Source organism: Myotis brandtii, unplaced genomic scaffold (genome assembly GCF_000412655.1).
Source record: "Myotis brandtii unplaced genomic scaffold, ASM41265v1 scaffold612, whole genome shotgun sequence".
Lineage (NCBI taxonomy): Eukaryota > Metazoa > Chordata > Mammalia > Chiroptera > Vespertilionidae > Myotis > Myotis brandtii.
Genome location: NW_005370328.1, coordinates 1,649,040 through 1,670,060, shown reverse-complemented (window position 1 = coordinate 1,670,060; position 21,021 = coordinate 1,649,040). Strand labels below are relative to the sequence as shown.

Below are 21,021 nucleotides of genomic sequence, written 5' to 3'. Positions count from 1 at the left end.
AATTAACCCAGAGTATTGCCAGAATATAAAAAAAGCATATATTGCCCTAGCCGGTTTGGCTCAGTGGATAGAGCGTCAGCCTGAGGACTGGGGGGTCCTGGGTTCGATTCTGGTCAAGGGCATGTACCTTGGTTGTGGGCACATCCCCAGTGGTGGGTGTGCAGGAGGCAGCTGATCGATGTTTCTCTCTCATCGATTTTTCTAACTCTCAATCCCTCTCCCTTCCTCTCTGTAAAAAATCAATAAAATATATTTTAAAAAAGCATGTATTTGTATCCGAAAGAGCCCCAGCAGGTGTATGCCATGCCCCATAGAATGAACACAGGGGGCGGGTGGGTCAGGTCAGGAATTCAGGGTCAGAGACAAGAATCCTTGAGCTCTGCTCTAGTGAGCAAGCTTAGGCAGGCATTCGGCCTGGAGAAACGTGTCCTTCTTCTTACTGGTAATTGTCTTGTTTCCTTGAACTCCTATCCGTGTCACAAGTGAGGTCCCTTTTCAGGTTCTGACTCAACAGTGTCATCTCTGATTACGAACAGAATTTCTGAATATGGTGCGAAGTGCTTCTTACCTTCCAACTTTCAGATTGCTGGACTTAGGCCAAACGGAGACACAAGCCCCTTATTAGTGACCTGCAGGTGTATATTGAAAAAGGACTCACATAAGAATTACATTAAAATTCATAAGCACAGAGCCTAGTACAATGTGAGGTTCACAAAAGGGATACAATTTTATTTACTTATTTTTAAAATATTTTTATTGATTTCAGAGAGGAAGGAAGAGGGAGAGAGAGATAGAAATGAAACATCAGTGATAAGAAAGAATCATCCATTGGCTGGGGATCGAGCCCGCAACTTGGGCATGTGCCATGACTGGGAATCGAACTATGACCTCCTGGTTCATAGCTCAACTCTCAACCCCTGAGCCACACCGGCTGGGCAAGCAACACAATAAAAAGTTGGTGAATGAAACCAGGAAAAGACGTCTTCCTTGGGGATCATGGTTGTTACTCTTATAGACAGGGGGCGAGGAGTTGCTGTGGTAACTCATGATATTTTTACAAGATTCTTAAAAGAGTCAAATCCCTAACAGGAAAGGAAGAAGCCAAGAGCAGAATTCTTACTCCACCGCAAACCTCTCCTTACTACCTGATATTCAGAATGCTTGGGGGGTTTATATTGGCAGCCACTTGTCAGGTAACTCCTCAAATGTCTGCAAAATAATGTCAAGCCTCCTCATAGCCAGCATCTCAGTGTCCTCAGGCTTAAAAAGGAGAACTCGGCAACTTCTAGCTCTGCTCTGACTCAGGAAGCTACATGTTTTCTCTGTGGCCCTTAGAGGGTGTACAGCGCCCTCTGTGGTTTTCCCAAGCAGCTATCATCATACTGTGGTTATTGTTTCCTGGTCGATACAGTAATGTTTCCAATTATCATTGCCAAGCCCAGCCTCTCTACCCACCGCCCTACTACTTACCAACCCTCAGGAGAAACGATCTTTATGGATTTGGGGTTTATCATTCCCATGTACTCCTTACATATCATATTTTTGACCCACTTAAATAATAAGTTTATCATCAATAACGAAAAAAAAAGCTTGGCCACGATGCCAAGTCTAAGATATCTATGCTTTATAAAACACATAAAAACTGTAAGCCCTAAACTACCTTAGCATGCTGCGGAGAACTAACTTTATGTGTAAAGTTAACTAAAGGGAACGCCAGTTCTAGCTAAGTCAACTGATCACTGTACTGCCAGGTGGACGAATAAGAGAGTAAATAAAACACACATCCACAAATATAACATAACGTGTAGGAAACTATTGCCACCTTCTAAAGGGCAAGGACAAAAATATCCTCTTGCTGGCTGATCTCATTTAAATAACCTCAAATTACTTAAACATACGGACTATTTGGTGCCTTAACTTGGCAAAAAACACAAAGATGAACCCCAGAGTCTTTTCACAGAGGAGACAGGTGTGACTGAGGACGGTGGCAGAGGGGGAACTCAGTGCTCACCGAGGCTCGTTCATGTGGTCTGTGTATTAAGCGAGGACACAATTAATTCCTCTTAAGCTGAGATTTATATTTTTTCTCGTAAAGCTCATCTACCGCCCTGAAGGGAAACAGTTAAGTATTTGAAGGAGACCAAGCAGCTTCCTTTGGATGGGAATGGTCCTTACCTGGCCGTGCTCGGTCCTGGCCCCAGGGCTGAACCAGTGGCTGCGGAGGAGAGAGGAGAGGGGTTAGTTAGCATGAACCTGACCCAAGCGCGTGGTCCCCCGTCACCAGGCTGCAGGCTGTGGGAAATGTATGCGCCGCCAGCCACGGCGCCTGAAATAGGCTTTATTCTAATGGATAGTTCATGTAATTCTAGACTTACAGCAATTTGGACAGAAATGTAAGAGTGCTCACAACCCAGTAATTTTCAATTTAATAAGCAAACTCAGTTAGAATTAAATTTCCATTTAATTATGTTAACATAAACTGCTGGGACTGTATTCATTTTATGAATCAATTCTGGTTGTAAAATCTACAAATGCTATCATTTACCACAACTTAATTATGGCATCATTACAACAAATGATGACCTCTGGATTGGTGGGAGTCTTAAAAAACATTAAAAAATAAAAAAGAATCTGACATCGCCCGGCCATGCTCCACAAAGCCCTTGATGTGGATTTGGGAGCATCAGCTGAACGTACCTGAACCCATTCGTTCCAGGCTCATGACACCACCGGCCAGGAAATGTTAGCTGTGCGCTGGGTACCAGGCTCAAGGTCACACATGGGTTATCTCATCCCAACCTCACCACCTTCCGTGGTCCCCAAGCTCGGTCCCCCGTGGTACAGGGCCAGTGTGGGCATGTCCAGGGACAGAGCTTGACATTCAGGAAATCAAATTCATCCCGCCTCCCTTACAGTACAGGGAGGCTTAAACGGGACCAAGAATCTGGCACAGAATAGTGGTTTCAATACTAATTTTCTTCCCCACTGTACACAGTGAGCAGAGTAATAGGCGAACTTTCATTCAGGGAATTTTTATCCCTAAATGTCATCAGAGACACCAAATCCTGTGGGTAATATTTATCAGTCGCCCCCCCTCCCCCACCGAAAGGTGGAACATTCTAGCAAATATGAAATAGATGCTGAAGACATTTGTTTCTTTAACTGACTTTTGGTGGAGGACAGTGTTTGGCGTTAGAACAATCACATTACAAGATGCTGAAGACATTTGTTTCTTTAACTGACTTTTGGCGTTAGAACAATCACATTACGTATAAATTGGGGATGTGATATCGCTGTGATGCCTCAGAGAAGCAGTAAACACACTGAGGAGAGTGGCCCTTATGAAAAGACTCGAGAAGTAAAATGCGCTATCCAAAGAAAGCATCATCGTCATCAGTATCTTGAAATGTTTATACCTAGTTTAATAACCGTTCTGCATTTTACATAAGGATTTTGTGAAAATGGCTGCTATGAGAAAGGACTGTTATTACCCTTATTCCATAACTAAAAATTAAGACATATGCAAGCTAAACGACTCACCCAAGGAAATCCCAGTAAATCAGAGGAGGAACTGATCCAGTTTATCGATGTATCGCAACATAAAGTTCAAGCCACTCTCACTATATAGCAGTAGATGCTACATTTCAAAGTGTAACAGTATTCCCAGTGAACATAACCTATGATCCAGGCAAATCTGGCTTTAAAGCAAACTCCATATTTACACAAAAGGTAAAATAAAGGGTATTTGCTTTATAAAGGAATTCATCATAGGATTATAAGTAGATATATCCATGTGCATTTAAAGTAAGTGTCATTGTACATACAGTCCCTCAGGTAAATATCCCATACCTTACAAAGAAGTGCCTTAAAATGAAATACACAATGTCCTGTTTTACATTCACATTTTCACCTCTCCATTCACTCAGTAATGCTTCCTGTCTGCCTGGCACTGTGCCATGCGTAACAGGTGAGAGAGAGGTACAGCACCTGTCTGCCCTCAGAGTTTTCACAGTCATTACCAAAGGCATCTATGGTTTAAAAAACTCTAAATCTACTGGCTAGAGTTTTGGGTTTATATCAGAACTGAAAATTAAGGATAAAATGTACCAGTCTTTTGGTTGTCATTCTGAGATAATAAATGCTTTACTCTGCTTCCCCTCCCCCCTTCTGTTCAAGGGCTAATAGAAAGGTCTTATCCTATATAATAAAAGCCTAATATGCTAATTGTCCAGTCATCTGTTCAACCAATCAAAGCATAATATGCTAATGATATGCTAAGGCTGCTCAACCACTCGCTATGACGTGCACTGATCACCAGGGGGGCAGACAGGCGACCAGTTGGCCAGTCACTATGACGTGCACTGATCACCAGGGGGGCAGACAGGCGACCAGTTGGCCAGTCACTATGACGTGCACTGACCACCAGGGGGCAGACGCTCCAAGTGGTAGGTTAGCTTGCTGCTGGGGTCTGGCTGATTGGGGCTGAATGAGATGGGTCAGACACGCCCTGGAGCCCTCCCGTGGTCCCTCCCCGGCTGGCCAACTTCTTGCATTCCTCCTCGGCCCTGAACATGCACTGGTGGGGTCCCTTGGCCTGGCCTATACCCTCTTGCAATCCGGCTGAGGGCCCCCAACCCCCAGGGCATGAATTTCATGCACTAAGCCTCTAGTACAGCGGTTCTCAATCTGTGGGTCGCGACCCCTTTGGTGGTCGAACGACCATTTCACAGGGGTTGCCTAAGACCATCCTGCATATCAGATATTTACATTATGATTCATAACAGTAGCAACATTACAGTTATGAAGTAGCAATGAAAATAATTTTATGGTTGGGTCACAACATGAGGAACTATATTTAAAGGGCCAGAAGGTTGAGAACCACTGCTCTAGTAGAATCATAAAAATGAAGAAAATAAGCTATTAAAATGAATAGCTATATAAAATTATACCTATATAAATAACATTTTACATCACATAAATTATTCTTATATTAATCTATATAAAATAAGCTATATCTGAACTATAAATTTTATATTTATTAAAGAATGGATTTAAAAAATAGAAGCCAATGGGTCCTAATATGATTGGCTGCCAGAAAAAATTCAATAATTCATGTCTTTCCATACTTTATGGCCTTTCTCAAGTTCAACCAACTCCGCAGGAGACATATGGGACTGAGCCAAAGTATATAATGTATTTCAACTCTTCCAACAAAGATGTATTTAGAAAAAGAATTAGCACCTAGAAATTTACCCAATAATTCATCCAAGTCAAAGCTCAGTTACTTAGTTTTTTGAATTATGTAGTGAATGAGTCTCTTCCTTTTGTTGCTAAATGGAAATACATTACGGTCCCTCACAGCTGATGCTGGACAGGAGCAGAGCGCGGAGAAGTCAGGAGAAAAAGTTACTTAGTCCTCATGTTAGCAAGCCAGACAGAATGGAGGAGAAGAGCTTGATGCTACTTCATGTAACAGAATTTAAATGTTTCCAGATAACACGTGAATTTCCAATTCCACCACAAATAAAAGAAGGACTGTACTAAAAACCTTTATTTAAATTTCTCCATGGGACGCATTGAAATGGTGGTTGCACCCCTGTCACAGGTCTATGATATTGACTCTTTCTTAAGATAGAACCAAATTAAACCGCCTTCACCAGCAATGGCTACCAATTTCCACAAAGAGAGAAGCAGAACACCAACAAGGAGATTACACTCAGCGGACAGTCAGCGGGCACTCACTCGTGGTGGTGAGAATCCGGGGAGAAGTGAACCATCCTCTTGTTACTGACTGGGCCCGGAGCGGTCCCCTGCAAGGAGAATTCAAACAGGAAACAGTCACAGGTGCGTTTCTAGAAAGACAGGGACGTATAGAGACAGGTCCACCCGAGGACATCGGCTCTAGAGTGGACAATCTGATAGTAAGTCTCAACATCTAAACAAAATCTCACAGAGCAAAGGGCATTCCCAAGACCAATGTCTTTGTCATTCATTCCTAAATACAAAACTTTCTAAAGCTTTCCCACAAAGTTAGGAATTATCTGTGTATTTACATACAACAAAACGTAACTGCGCCTAAAAGAACAATATTTTATTTGTATACTTCTAAAAAGTTTTACAAATCTGATAGAACGAAAGGTTCAAAAGCATTTTCATAAGGAAACCTACACCCATGGAAAAATAAATTCACAACTCTCCTGACAGAAGGCTCTCAAAGAGAGCATCAGCAACACCATGCAAGAATGAACCCACCATGACAATCAACAGGACAGAAACTTAGATCAAAAGGCCCTGCTATACTCGGAGGTAATAAAAATGCAATACCCCCGTAACTACAGAAGTGCCATTTAGAGTAGAGACTTAAAAAAAGGCATGCTGAGAGGGGAAAAAACCCACACTAACATTTTCAAATATGTTCTTCTTCTTGGATCACTTGGGTAACAAGGACGCCAGCGTACCGTCGGCAATCCCAAGAAATGCAAATATTGCAAACGTGCTCGGTCAAGGACACTAACAACCCTGAGGTCCGAGCACCGCCGGTCAACATGTGGCTCCTCTCCAGGCCTCCATCCCGCATTCGTCTCCAAATGCGGTTTTCACGCTCCTCCAGCGGGTATCCCTGGGATGCCGTAATCCATTCTCCGCACTGTGGCTGCCAGAAAAGCCGGCCGGGCCCATGTCATGCTTTGTTAAGGGTTCATGATCACATTATCTCCTGGTGGACCTGACACTTTTATTCAGTTTACAGTGTGTTCTATGTACAGGCAACTTATTTCCTTTGCCAGGGCTGCTGACAACCTTTTCCACACTGTATTAATCTTGTTTACTGACTTTATCTTGGTACAAATATCAGAAAACTGAACTTTTTATCTCAGAGAAAGAATAAACAGCGTGTTGACAGAAGCAGAAGCTATTTTCGGGGCTAAAATTGCTTGTTTACCTGAAGCTATACGTATGGAAAAAAATGTTTAGAGTCCTGCACGGGCTTGAAATACATAATCTGAAATTTAATAAATGGAGAAATTTCACATGCACCCATGTGATAAACTGCCTGATGTAAACAATGCAACTGAACACAATAAAACAGAATCTATAACTAATTTACCCTCACGATACAAATGTAAGCTTTCAGCCTGATCAGAAATAATCAGAGTACGTATTTCTCAGAAATCAGACTTATATATAAAGCATAAGCTCAATCCAATTGCTGCAAGTAACTCACGAAAGATTTAGAGTTGCCAATGTGAATATTTAAATGACTTTGCCTGATCTACCTAGTACATGGTGCTTTAAAAAAAAAATAGAAGCAAATATCCTGTCCTATTATTTCAAGCCAATTTTTGTTTTACTTTTAAAGATGTGCAAACAGGTACAGTTTCAATTTTTTTTTTAAGTGAAATTAAGCAACAGTGAAATCCATGCATGATGTCTTCTCAGGGTCAATGTCACTGGCCGGCCTCAGGGGTACAGAGTTCTTACAATGGGAACCTTGTGCCACTTTAGTCACGAGACGCCCTTTTTGAAAATCTGACAAATGACTTTAATAGAGATTTCAGCTTGTGGGAAGTAGCACGATGCTGGAGTGCCAGTACATTTTAAACTTGAAAGCATGTACTTACGGTGATGGCTTATTAGTGGATATTTCACAGTATTAGAAAATGTCAAGAAACATACTTACAGAATTCTTTCTAAAAATTTACAATTGAGGGTAGGAGAATAATCTTTATAAAAAATACAATGAAGCAATTTTAAACATCAGATCAAAGTGTTGACTTCTAGCAAATAATCAAGTATGGTCACTATTTTATTTCCCCCAAAATATGCCTCCCAGTCATTCCAGAAATGTCTCAGAAAGAAATCACAAATTATAAAAATCATCTCTGTTTAAATAGCCAATACAATATTCACATGTAAACATTTCATTACCAATATTCACATGGTAAAGTTTATCTGTTAGAAAACATAGCTTTCATCCCACAAGATTAGGTAGGGAACAAGTAGTCTGTCCATGAGAAGGAGTCTCTCCACAATCCAATTCTTGTTATTTGTTAAAACACTGGAGACAATCATTTATATAATTAGCTAATATTTACTGATGATAATCTTAGACATCACACTGTGTGCCCTGAATTCTTATGATTCATTTGTTAAATATTACGACATCAATAGTGACTACAATGCTAAATAAAGTAGGTATATTTCTTTTCATTACCTATGTTTATTATACAAATTATTAAATAGAAAAACAAACATAACTCAAAGCTAGAAAGGGATGGATGGTCTCTAGATAACATAACGTTTAGGTCAACTTCCAGCCTTTTTAGATGGTGAAATAAACTGTAATGCTAAAAGACCATCTGGGTCTTAAGTTTTTGCTATTGTTATTTACAATCAAGTTATCAACTTTAGAAAGTAGGAATGTAGTAGTGATAGATGAAAATTTAATAACGAGTGTACAAGTACCATAAAAATTCATAAAGTCCATAAGTACCAATGTGGGAAATTTAGCTATATGATATAAATAATAACTTTTTTCAATTTTATTAGAGACATTAAAAGCAATTTCTTATTCTTTCTAGCACTAAATTATTAACACCAATTTCAGGATTTTCATCAAAAGATAAACAGAACAGTTGCCTTTATCTCACTTTCACTTTATAATTATTGAATCCACTGCATCCCATCCCATTCTTCTACAATTAGATAGTCGAATATCTGACTTCCCAAATCAGGCAACTGAACCCCAACGGACTTCTGGGATTAGTAAAGAGCTTCTTCAATATGGGGGTACTCCGCTCATATTCTTCTTCAATATGGGGGATATTCTACTCATATTCTTCAATATGGGTGATTCTGTACTCATATTCTTCAATATGGGGATACTCCACTCATATTCTTCCTCAATATGGGGGATATTCCACTCATATTCTTCTTCAATATGGGGGATACTCTACTCATATTCTTCTTCAATATGAGAATACTCCACTCATATTCTTCTTCAATACGAGAATACTCCACTCATATTTATCTTCAATATGGGGCTACTCCACTCATATTCTCCAATATGGGTGATTCTCTACTCATATTCTTCAACATGGAGGATATTCCATTCATATTCTTCTTCAATATGGGTGATTCTCTACTCATATTCTTCTTCAATATGGGCGATGCTCTACTCATATTATTCTTTAATATGGGGATACTCTACTCATATTCTTCTTCAACATGGGGGATATTGCATTCATATTCTTCTTCAATATGAGGGATACTCTACTCATATTCTTCTTCAATATGGGTGATTCTCTACTCATATTCTTCTTTAATATGGGGGATATTCCACTCATATTCTTCTTTAATATGGGGGATACTCTACTCATATTCTTCTTCAATATGGGGATACTCCACTCATATTCTCGACAATTAAGATTCCCTCTGTGAACTAATTAAGTGCTGTGTCTCCATATATTTGCTAGAAGCCATCCTCCTTTCTTCTCTTCAACTCTGTTCTCGTTTCCATTTGCATTTCATCCTGCTTCGGTGTCCACACTGATGAACACTCGGCAGTGGCTGCCACTCAGCAGGGAGCTTTCAGTTTTGAGAGGCCTGGGCCTCCAGGCCGGAGGGAGACAGGCCCGAGCCCTGCCAGGTTGCCAAGCCCCACAGTCCCCGGCTCCTGGGGGGACCATCATTCATTTGACTCCATTCCTTTGAAGAGAGAAACCAGCCTTTAAAGTTTAGCGGGCTCCGCGATGAAGGCCCCCTGGTGCCTTCGACAAACGTGTCAGTCAAACGCAAGTGACAGATATGAAGGAAAACAACTCAAAGGAAACAGGCTTAAAAATAGGACTTTCAACCCTGGGGCTGGGAGCAAGGGGAGGAGAGCAGAGGCGGAAAAACTGGGAGTTGCTCGGCTGCCTGCACACAGATCGCCATTAAAGCCTGAGAAGGTAATTGGATAAATATTTTGCAGTAAATGATGTTAACTAATAACCGCTAAAATGAATGCGTGAAATAGTTACCTTTTTAACCTCAAACACAAGTAGAAAGATTTCGCTAAAGTATTTCAAATGAGGGCCCCTGAGTTTTATAAGTTGGTGAAAAGGTTCTGTTATGTGGTAGCTGGGAGAATGAATAAAATATTTCCCATGTCATCTATTCTCACATATAATATTGCAGAATGGTCACAATTCACAACAGGCACAATCTCTATGGGGATGTTCAAGAAAATAACAGTAGAATTCCCTTTAAAGCAACATACAAAAACATAAAAATTCCTGTAGAATTACTGTTAAGGCAAATGCAAAAAACCCAACGACTCAGGGAGCATAAAGGGGTCCCACTTATGAGATTACAGGGAAACGAAGCAGGTATCTGATGTAGGGGAACAAGGAGACAGAACCCCCTCCGAGCAGGGAGGCGCATGCACTCTCCCAGCTCAGTCCATCGGAACCAGCTCGCCAAACCCGACTCTGCTGTCCACGTGACAGGGTTCCCATTCCAGAGCCTTCCAGGCTCAACCCTGGGAGTCAAATTAAAACTAGTGAGAAACACACGCAAAGCACTCCCTAGTCCGATCCCTGCTTTCCAAAGCAATCCTTCTCTCTACTCTAGCTCCTTAGGCAGTAACTCTCCTTGTTCCAAAGCCAGAACGGCTCCACTTGGTACAATTCAGCAGGTGCTTACTAGTTACCTACTGTGTGAGTAAAATTATGTTCTAATTTACTATATAACAAGTAGTATATGGTAATAGGGGTCATCTTAGTTACACTGTTACATTGAACTAATCTTTCTTTTTAAAAATATGTTTTTTCTTGATTTCAGAGAGAAGAAGGGAGAGGGAGAGAGAGATAGAAACATCCATGATGGCCCTAACCGGTTTGGCTCAGTGGATAGAGCGTCGGCCTGCGAACTGAAGGGTCCCAGGTTTGATTCTGGTCAAGGGCATGTACCTTGGTTGCAGGCACATCCCCAGTAGGGGGTGTGCAGGAGGCAGCTGATCGATGTTTCTCTCTCATCAATGTTTCTAACTCTCTATCCCTCTCCCTTCCTCTCTGTAAAAAATCAATAAAATATATTTTTTTAAAAAAGAAAGAAACATCCATGATGAGGGGGAATCATTGATCGGCTGCCTCCTACACGCCCCCTAATGGGGGTCGAGCCTAAAACCCGGGCATGTGCCCTGACAGGGAATCGAATGGTGACCTCCTGGTTCATAGGTTCATGCTCACCCACTGATCCACACCAGCCAGGCTTAAACTTTTTGATTTCATGATAAAGTTTTATGTTAAGGAACCCCTCTAATTCCAAGGTATTTTTTTAAGAATAAAATATCAGTAAAGAATTCACGTAGAAATTCGTACTTTAACTTCTTTTGTCTAGATCTCTATTAAAGTAAAATGTGGGTTTACACAGTGCACCAGGGACAATCCCCCTCACCAGCTTCAAGAGACTGTCCTAGGTGCCTGCAGTGTGATGGTGTGCGTGTGAGATGCAGGACACTAGGGAAGGGTCACCGTAAATCCTCACTTACCAGGAGTTTTGGAGTCAGACAGCATCCTCCTAGAAGGAATATTCAGGAAGACGATCATTTCTAAGGACAAGTGAATTTCCTGAGATTCCAAAAATGGTCCCACTAAATGACTAAATTTATACCCTGTAAGTTGGTTTTCCAACTAAGAAAATGCCTCAGTGTTTGGAATTTTCTAAAATCGAATAACATTACAGAAAAGTATACAAAGTTTCCATCATCATTCCTATTTTTTTTTAATATACCAATATTGACCAGCAATCTTGCTCTTATCAGCGGAGCTCACACTGGTAAGACTTTGAGGGGAAAAAACCTCTTCCTAGGATCTATGCGGCATCTTATATTCATGGCCTTCGTGTTATCTAAATTATGCTGAAGTGGATATAACACAGGAGGAGAATCTGATGATTTTTAACCTGAGTCAAGGTTAAGGGCTCCAAATTGTGCAGTTATATGTTTATTAAGCAGTCTTTAATCACTCCGTGGAGGGATGTAAGCATAAATGAACCAACAACAAAAAGTGTGATAATGACCACTATGGCCATCAAGAATGCATGTAGTTAGTAGAAATATTATTGTCATTAATGATAACGACACTGCTATTCTTTATAGCTCTAGCCTACCTATAAGGAGTGTTCACAGGCAAGGTGGCTACAGTGCACAGACAATGACTCTCAAATACTGGATGCAGAAACTGACGCTCCCTGGAGTGCGGGCACGTGCCCGGATCACAGCACTGCACAGAGCTGGACTTGAACCTCAGTTGTCCTGCTCATAGCCCACTACTCTCCAGAGACAATTACACTGAACACGTGTGTTCTGTGTTTGGGGACCGGCCACAGGAGATGCAGGCTGAATCTCCTTTATCATAGTTTCATTCTCCTGGATCAAAAATAATTACAGGAAAATTCCAGAAATAAGCAATTCATAAGTTTTAAATCGCGCCCCGATCTGAGCAGCGGGAGGAAATCTGGGGCTGACCCGTCCAGGGTGGACGTGAGTCACCATCCCTTTGCCCTTTGGATGGGCTGTCAGGGGGTCTAAGTGCTTGTGTTCAGTCCCTCTTACAGCAGCCTAAGCTACATCCCCACGCCTACGTCACCACGCCCACATCACTCCCCGCCCTATGCTCATCACACGCCCTTATGTATCATCTCACATCATCACAATAGGAAGGGTGAGTACAGGACAGTAAGGTATTGAAAAAGAGGCCACATTCACATAACTTTTATCACAGTGTATTATAATTGCTCAATTTTACTATTAGTGGTTGTTGTCAATCTCACCCTGTGCATAATTTATAATTTAAACTTTATCATAGGTAGGGATGTACAGTATGTATTGGGTTTGGTACTATCTGCGGGTTCAGGCACCCACCGAGGGTCTTAGAACATGTCCCCTGCGGATGGTGTGGGGGGGTGACTTTATGCTCCGGGGAGATCTCCAGCCTAGAACACTGTGCTCCTTCCCTGGGACCCTAGGGTGGCCCTGGGCGGTGGTAAGCATAGCGAGCTGGTGGCTCAAACAGGGCTGTCAGCCCGTGTTAGGGACATACTGACGAGAATGACCGATGGCTCCGCTACTCGTCATTGAGGCCGAAGCAAAGAAACACGGAAAAACTGAGCCAGAGAGGAGTCAACATGTTCCTAATGCGAGTACGCGCAGGAACTTGAACGTTCGAGAACAAGGGCCATGTTTTCCTTCAGAAGCAGCATCAGTGCCAATGTGAGATTACACCTTACACCAGAAGGGTTTCCTAAAGAACCAAAAAGAAAGAAATCAGAGGGAATGGAGCCCAGCGAGCACAGGGCTCTCTCCTGTCGCCTGGGGATTAGCCTTCGCAGCAGGAGTCCTGCGTGGCCACGGGAAGATGCTAACCTTGCAGCTGCCGGCCTCCGGGAAGCAGCCAGTGAAGACAGACGGGGGATCGGAGTGGCCTTAGGACATTCTCACGTGACAGTAGCTCACATCTTTCTCTCAGTCGTCCAAATGCAAAAGGGACTAAACTGGTGACAGTTTAGAAATATGCAAAAGACATTCTCACGTGACAGTAGCTCACATCTTTCTCTCAAAGAATCGTCCAAATGCAAAGGGGACTAAACTGGTGACGGTTTAGAAATATGCAGACACATACATGCAACATAACAACATTAGCAATCGTGTTTGTCATCTAAGAGTAAACAATGTGATTATTTTAAATCTTCAAACAGTTGTTTCCCCAGGTAAAATAAGTCAGCATTAATAATGAAGAATTTAGAATTATTGGCCTCTTAGGATAACAATACCTCTAATAAGTGCATACATTCTCATTTCCAGTATACACTAATAATGATCTAAATGCATTCATAGGAAAGAATAATCTACATAATTCAGAATCAAATACGGCAACACCGTTTTGTCATACTGCCCCCATGCCATAATTTCTTCTGGAGTAAGAGAGTAAAAATGAACCGGCTAAGAGTGAGGGCCCATAGTGACTGAAGTAGGAGTTTCACTTTCCCAGTGTCAGCAGCGAGCTGTGAGTGGCCTCTGCTGGCTGACCACGGCTTCCTAACTCACTCATGGATGATGCTCGCAGGGCTGTGGGCTTCAGGAAAATAAGGAATGTCCACGTACGTATATAAAGCCCACTGTGGACACAGACCATGCAAAGGAATAAACACGCTGTGCAAACGATGGTCTGAAATACTTTACATTCATCCCACTTCGACCTACATCATTACACTCAAAATCCACACCGCTTCCAAAATTCTAATTTATATGCCATGATAGTTGAATTATCTTAATTCATATCAAGAAATTCACAATTACATTTAAAAATAAACACTTTCTGGAGGCTCATCACACACACACACACACACACACACACACACACACACACACACTTTTTCTCAAAATTAAGTGTATAGTTGGGTATGGCAAACTGACTTTGCAGAGAAGTACAAAGAAAGACTGAATTAAAAAAAATCTTTTAGCCCAAACTGGTTTAGTGCGGTAGAACGTAGGCCTGCGGACTGAAGGGTCCCAGGTTCGATTCGTCAAGGGCATATACCTTGGTTACGGGCACATCCCCAGTAGGAGGTGTGCAGGAGGCAGCTGATCGATGTTTCTCTCTCATTGATGTTTCTAACTCTCTGTCCCTCTCCCTTCCTCTCTGTAAAAAATCAATAAAAATATATTTTTAAAAAAATCTTTTAAAGCACGCGTGACTTTAAAAAAGGCATGAATGAATAATTGTTTATGAAGATACTATCCTGGATATATAGTGTAGCAAAGCATTTTTAAAGATTTCTACATTACTGCACCTGTGTTTGGGTGGAAGTAATTTTATATCCAAACCTTAAGAAGTTGAAACCTTAGTAGTGTTAGGTAATGTTTATTCAGTAATCATAATAGAGAAGAGAAAAAAATTTTTTCCCATTTTTTGCTCAGTAGCTCTCTATGAATAAAAATCTCGTGTGTGTGATAGAATTTGTAATTTCTTATTTATCTATTCCAACATAAAATTACATACGATTCACTTTGTACGCTACCCAATCTAGCCACTTAAAAAATATACCCCATTAAAAGTTATTACCAAATATGCCTAATGATGTCAAAAGGTGACTACATTTATTTTTAAAAATTATTGTTCTCACCTGTGACCATTTCCAGTCTATTTCAACCCTCATTTCAGAATTCCGTCCCATTATCTCGCCTGCTCACCACTGTTCCCGGGGTGAGCTGGCTGACATCCCAGATAACCCCCAGCACGCGGGACACCACTGGGACTGCCACCCTGACCCGCAGGGGCCCTGGTTACTGGCCTGAAACGTATCGCACGGGACGCAGCCACTGCCGGGAACTTGTTTATAAAAACCCTCTCAGCTCCCTGGACACTCGAAACCTTTTTTTAAAGGCAACGTTCAACTACTTAAAGGAATTTCAGATAATAAACTCTAATGAATGTTTTGAAGCCTCCCCTCCAATTTTTTACAATTCTGCAGAAGTTGCAACGTTCAACTACTTAAAGGAATTTCAGATAATAAAGAAAAACTCTAATGAGTGTTTTGAAGCCTCCCCTCCAATTTTTCACAATTCTGCAGAAGTTAAAAAAAAAAAAGTCACATATATATAGAACAGAATCTAGAAAATGTTTTCTTGTTGGAGCTCAGCTTATTCAGAGTCTGTTCTATTAAGGATGGGACTTAAAAACAAACAAAAAAAGATACTCAACAGTTCACATTCCTAATGAGAATTTCAACACAAGGAAAAGCTTGGTGCATGTGAATTTTTTTTTTTTTTTTTTTTGTAGTCAAAGAGGTCAGGGGGTTACATGGCAGTGAAGATAATTATGATATTCAGTAATCACAACTGATACCATAAACTTATTAACATAGCTCTTGGGCAAAAATTCTACAATGTACATTAAAAACTTGAAGAAAGTAAGCAGACTAGGAAAACTAAGCACTTAGTGATAAATTGCTTAAATTACTCGGAATTACATGATCAACATTTCAGTAGCTAAAACAACTTTCTCTCTGTATTCATTATTTGACACTTTATCAGAGCATTATCAGCTGTGCATATACCTTTCTGAACTGCATATTTATTTTTCCTGCCTTTCCAATTGTGGAAACTTATGAGATAATAAAATATAGCAAATAAAGAAGCCACGTTGTCTTGTGCCTCACTACATTTACGAAATGGCAACAGCCCTTTGAAGACACTCACAAACAGAAGATGAACACCTTTCCATTTGATCCACGAGCAAAAAATAAAGCATTCCAGACTTTACTAGTTTAAGCTTTCCCACTGTTTTACAGCAAAGTTCCGCATAATGTCTATCACATTTTTCAATCTGCACGTTGTAAGATCGATTGTGACAAAGACATCATTGTCTTGCTAAGGTTAGAAAACAAATCAACAAGGAGTCCCAGCAGCAATTTCTGCTGTCCAGTGATCACAGAGGGGAGACCATCCACCAGGTCTAACAACATAAACTGGAACTCAGGACGTTCCTCAATTTTCTCCTTTTCTCCCATATAATGTTATTCTTAGGCACAGAAGAGCGTAATGGTTAAAGGTGTGGGTATTGGGGCCAGCTCGCCTGAGTCCAAACCACGATTCGTCCACTTTTCAGTTAGTCCTATGGCAAACTCAACTGCCTCGTCTATAAAATGGGGGTAAAAATAAGACCTATTTTATAGGTGCTATGAGAATTAAATGAGATAACCTGTAAGGGACATAGATCAGTGTCAACTATCATGTTGTGTATGTATTGTCTTAAAGTTTAATGCAAGATATAATCTCAGTAATGACATGACAATCTCAGTAATGACATGACTATTACAGTAGATGTAGCAGGAATAAGGGCTTTTGTAGGGTTGGTGGAATCTGGAAACTGGGAGGGTGTGCAAACCGAGGAATGGAGCAGTCGGAGAAGTTGATTCCTGGGGCCATTATTACCCTTCCAGTGAATTCCTCAAAACAGTCTTGGTTAGGGCTGATAAAAATCAGAGCAGTTGCTTCTCACGCGCATATCAGAAATGCAGATGCATATTTAATATTCGCAACACCCTGAATTATAAAGAAGAGTTACTTTACAGATTAAGTTGAAACTACATGGTAGCCAGCCTACATCACAAAACCGAAGTCAGTAATTTCCACAAAGACATTATTAGTGACTACACAGGCTGCTGCTTTCCTGATGCTTTTCAATTAGTGTAAAGGTCATGAGTTTAAATAAAATAGAGTTAAGTATCTTATCTGTAATAATGGTCTCTAAATTGAATGTTTTACAGCTGATTTGCCAATTCTGAGAGGCTAAAAGAAACTTGAGTTAGCAGACCATGCGAATGCCTGGTATTGAAGTCATATAGAGAATGAACGCACCTCTTCCCATGTACACACACACACTTGCTTTCTTTGATTTTACACAAAATAACAATGAAAAACCTTGAAGGCTTCTATGGCCACACACAACAGAGGTAATTTCTCTCTCCACTTTGAATTCCTGTATTTCTCTTCTATCACGTAACAGACTGTCCTATGATAGTTACATGTACATGTTTGTCTCAAAGAACATAGTTTCCTCAAAAGCAGTGGCTATCGAGTGAACACAGGTACTCTCTATACAAAACTCCATCCACTGCCACCCACCCCACCTTCTCGCTACTATAATATCTTTTTTTTTAAAAAATACATTTTTTTCCAATTAATTTCAGAGAGGAAATGAGAAGGAGAGATAGACAGAAACATCAATGATGAGAGAGAATCATTGATCAGCTGCCTCCTGCACACCCCACACTGTAGACTGAGTCTGCAAATGGGGCATGTGCTCCAACCAGGAATCGAACCGTGTCCTCCTGGTTCATAGGTCGATACTCAACCATGGAGCCACATCGGCTGGGCACTGTAATATCTTGATGCTACTCAAAATATTAAAATATAAGAAATGAAAGAATCATCATTGCAATAAATGAAACCACTTCAAACTTACATACTAAGGACGGTGGTACAGGTACGGGAGAATCAAATTCATCAAAGAATAACCAAATCATTTAGAACTTCAATGCACATTTACACCAAATTAGAGAAAAAGGAGATATTTACATTAATTTGGGAAATATAACTTTCCTACTCAATAATTTGGATTATTCCAAGAATTTCAATTGACCATAACATAGGAATTTCATCCTATAGTCATCATCTGGGTTAGTAAAATAATGTTGCTATGTGGTCTGGAGTTTATTTTGGAGGCAGGATTCACTTTATAGCTTGAGAAATACTCTAGTCTTGTGTTCATAGAATCACTCACTAATGGACTGAAGGGTTACTTAATTTTTTTAGTTTTATTTTACCGGATTTCACGGGGTAAATAATTTGTTACATTTGTTACATGTTACATTTTCCCATTTGTAGCAATGAATGTCTCCGGACAAACCCGTTGCCAAGTTCAAGGGTCTATAGGTAATTGTTCAATCTGTCCGTTGAAACCCAGCAAATGGGTGATTCCCTGGCCTCTCCCTCAGACCGGGACTTGAGTTGGAGGGTTAATCACAATAAGGAGAAGCACTGAACCTTACATGTTAAGGGGAGCATAAATCCTAGTCCAGGATGTGTGCTTTCTCACCAACAGGCTCTTCAGGTGACTGCGGGCCAAGGTATGCCCATCATCTCTTCATGGCTTCGTGGCTTCTTCACAGTGTTGGACCCTAAGTTAAAAAGGCATGGCCGTTTAGGGATACATCCGTGCTGAGGCCTTGTGCTGACTGCCAGGGACCCTGCTTTATCAAGTCACTTTTAGAACTCTCTGCCCACCTGCAGGCAGATGAGAAGGTTTACCAGGGTGGACGAGATATGCAGTTTGGGGGGTGGATGTGGGTATAGTGCAAGCGCTTACATTTAATTTTTGTGTGGTGAAAATGGTAGCATTAAATAAGTGGACGTTAATTAAACCTGTAATTCTACAGAAGAAGATGTTACTACAAACTGTTTTTCCTTAGTAATCCAGAAAAAACCACACATTGACAAGTGTAAGTTCAAATTCACCAAATTCCTAATATAAAGACTAATTTAATTTCAGAATGAGAAGCATTGCAATATCCCTCCAAAATGTCAAGTTTAGGTTGAAAATGGTTATTTTCTCAATAAAAGGAGGACCGTTAATTTTAAGTCAAAGAAGGGTTTATATTTTTGAAAAAGAGTATATATTTGTTCAATTTACTACCCGGAGATTAACGAGATTGAAACAGACTGACTACCTGAAATCTGAAAAGGGCAATGTCCCCATTGGTCCCTGGGCGCCCTACAATGGCAGGTCAGACTTTTGTTCCTCTTGTCCTACAAACAATTTTCAGGCCCACGCTCAATAAATAAATTTGGTCTCAGCACTCCCAATCAGGGCGGCACAATCCCCTCAGTAGCAGACCTATGATAAATGGACTTATTTTCCCAAATCAAACACTTGAATTTAAATTCAGATGAGTTAATGCAAAGGTCAACATTGTAATCAGTTCTTTTGATCTTTATAGAATTTCTGGAGTAATACATAATAAATCTGAAACAAGGCAATTTGCAGCTCTGTATGTGTGGCTGGCAATAAAAATCTTAACGATCAGAGCCTTTATGTACTTAGGGAACGTTTTATAGTAATGGCCATGGCGAGGGCTTCAATGCATAGGAAACAATGGCAATAGATAACCAGAAAGGCTTGATTTCTGGGATTGTTTCTACAATTTATCTAGAAACGTATTTATATAAACACTAAATGCAGACACATCTATGCCAACTGCGTTTTTTTAAATAGTCACTACTTTTATTATAATCACCTAGTTTGGTTAATACCTTGGACATAACAATACTTTAGGATAAATATTAGCATATCACATACAAACTAAAATTGTTCAATATCGAAATTAAAATTACATTCCTTTGGAGGGTTTTGGGTTTTTTTTTCATTAAAAAGTTTCTGGAGTTTAAACTTTAAAAAAGAACTAGTATACTTCAACTGCATGACTGATAGGGAAAGCACAATTGATTAGGGTCCATTCATAGAAGGGTTCCAGAGCGCTTTAAATTGCAATTTAGGGAAAGGGGAGAGGAGGGAAGGAGAGAGGGAGGAGGGGAGGGACAGAACAGCGGAAGGAAACAGACAGGTGCACAGGAAGCACGCAGAGCCCTGCGGCCAGGCCAGCCCTGCGCTGGCTGCCGGGTGCAGGTGGGCAGCAGACATGGCTTCAGGCTGCCCCTTCCTTTACTCGTCTTAGAACCCTCTCCTGATCATTTGTCCTAAGCAGGTACACAATGGCCTGTTCCTTTTCTCCCTCTGCACAAGCTCTGTCTAATAGTATCTACACACTTTTTTTCTCACGCAGAGCCCTGCGGCCAGGCCAGCCCTGCGCTGGCTGCCGGGTGCAGGTGGGCAGCAGACATGGCTTCAGGCTGCCCCTTCCTTTACTCGTCTTAGAACCCTCTCCTGATCATTTGTCCTAAGCAGGTACACAATGGCCTGTTCCTTTTCTCCCTCTGCACAAGCTCTGTCTAATAGTATCTACACACCTTTTTTCCTTTTTTAAAAAATATATTTTATTGATTTTTTACAGAGAGGAAGGGAGAGGGATAGAGAGTTAGAAACATGGATGAGAGAGAAACATCGATCAGCTGCCTCCTGCACACCCCCCACTGGGGATGTGCCCGCAACCAAGGTACATGCCCTTGACCGGAATCGAACCTGGGACCTTTCAGTCCGCAGGCTGACGCTCTATCCACTGAGCCAAACCGGCTACGGCTACACACCTTCTTTTCAAAATCCTTAAGTTTGGCTGAGGCCCCCCAGCTCTGAGTCCCACTACAGCACCATTTACTGAGCCCCCATTATGAACCAGGCACCGTGCTAGGTTTGTTTTAATTCATCTCAATTAATGACCAAATGATAGCTGGTAACTCAGATACACACTTCAAGATATTTTTCCAATTTAATACACATTTCTCTCTCCCTCCAGGGTATGGAC

The 21,021-nt window shown here is 41.0% G+C and overlaps 1 protein-coding gene across 1 annotated transcript in view; it reads right to left on the bottom strand.

Annotated features, from left to right (window-relative positions):
- The window catches only part of GPATCH2 (G patch domain containing 2), a 94,112-nt gene that overhangs the window by 25,969 nt on the left and 47,122 nt on the right, over positions 1–21,021 (bottom strand). Inside the window, exons 6-7 of the mRNA XM_005879890.2 lie at positions 5,743–5,810; positions 2,176–2,215 (exon numbers count right to left, since the gene is read on the bottom strand). Of these exons, the coding sequence (XP_005879952.1) occupies positions 2,176–2,215; positions 5,743–5,810 (108 nt within the window). The remainder of the gene's footprint in view (positions 1–2,175; positions 2,216–5,742; positions 5,811–21,021) is intronic.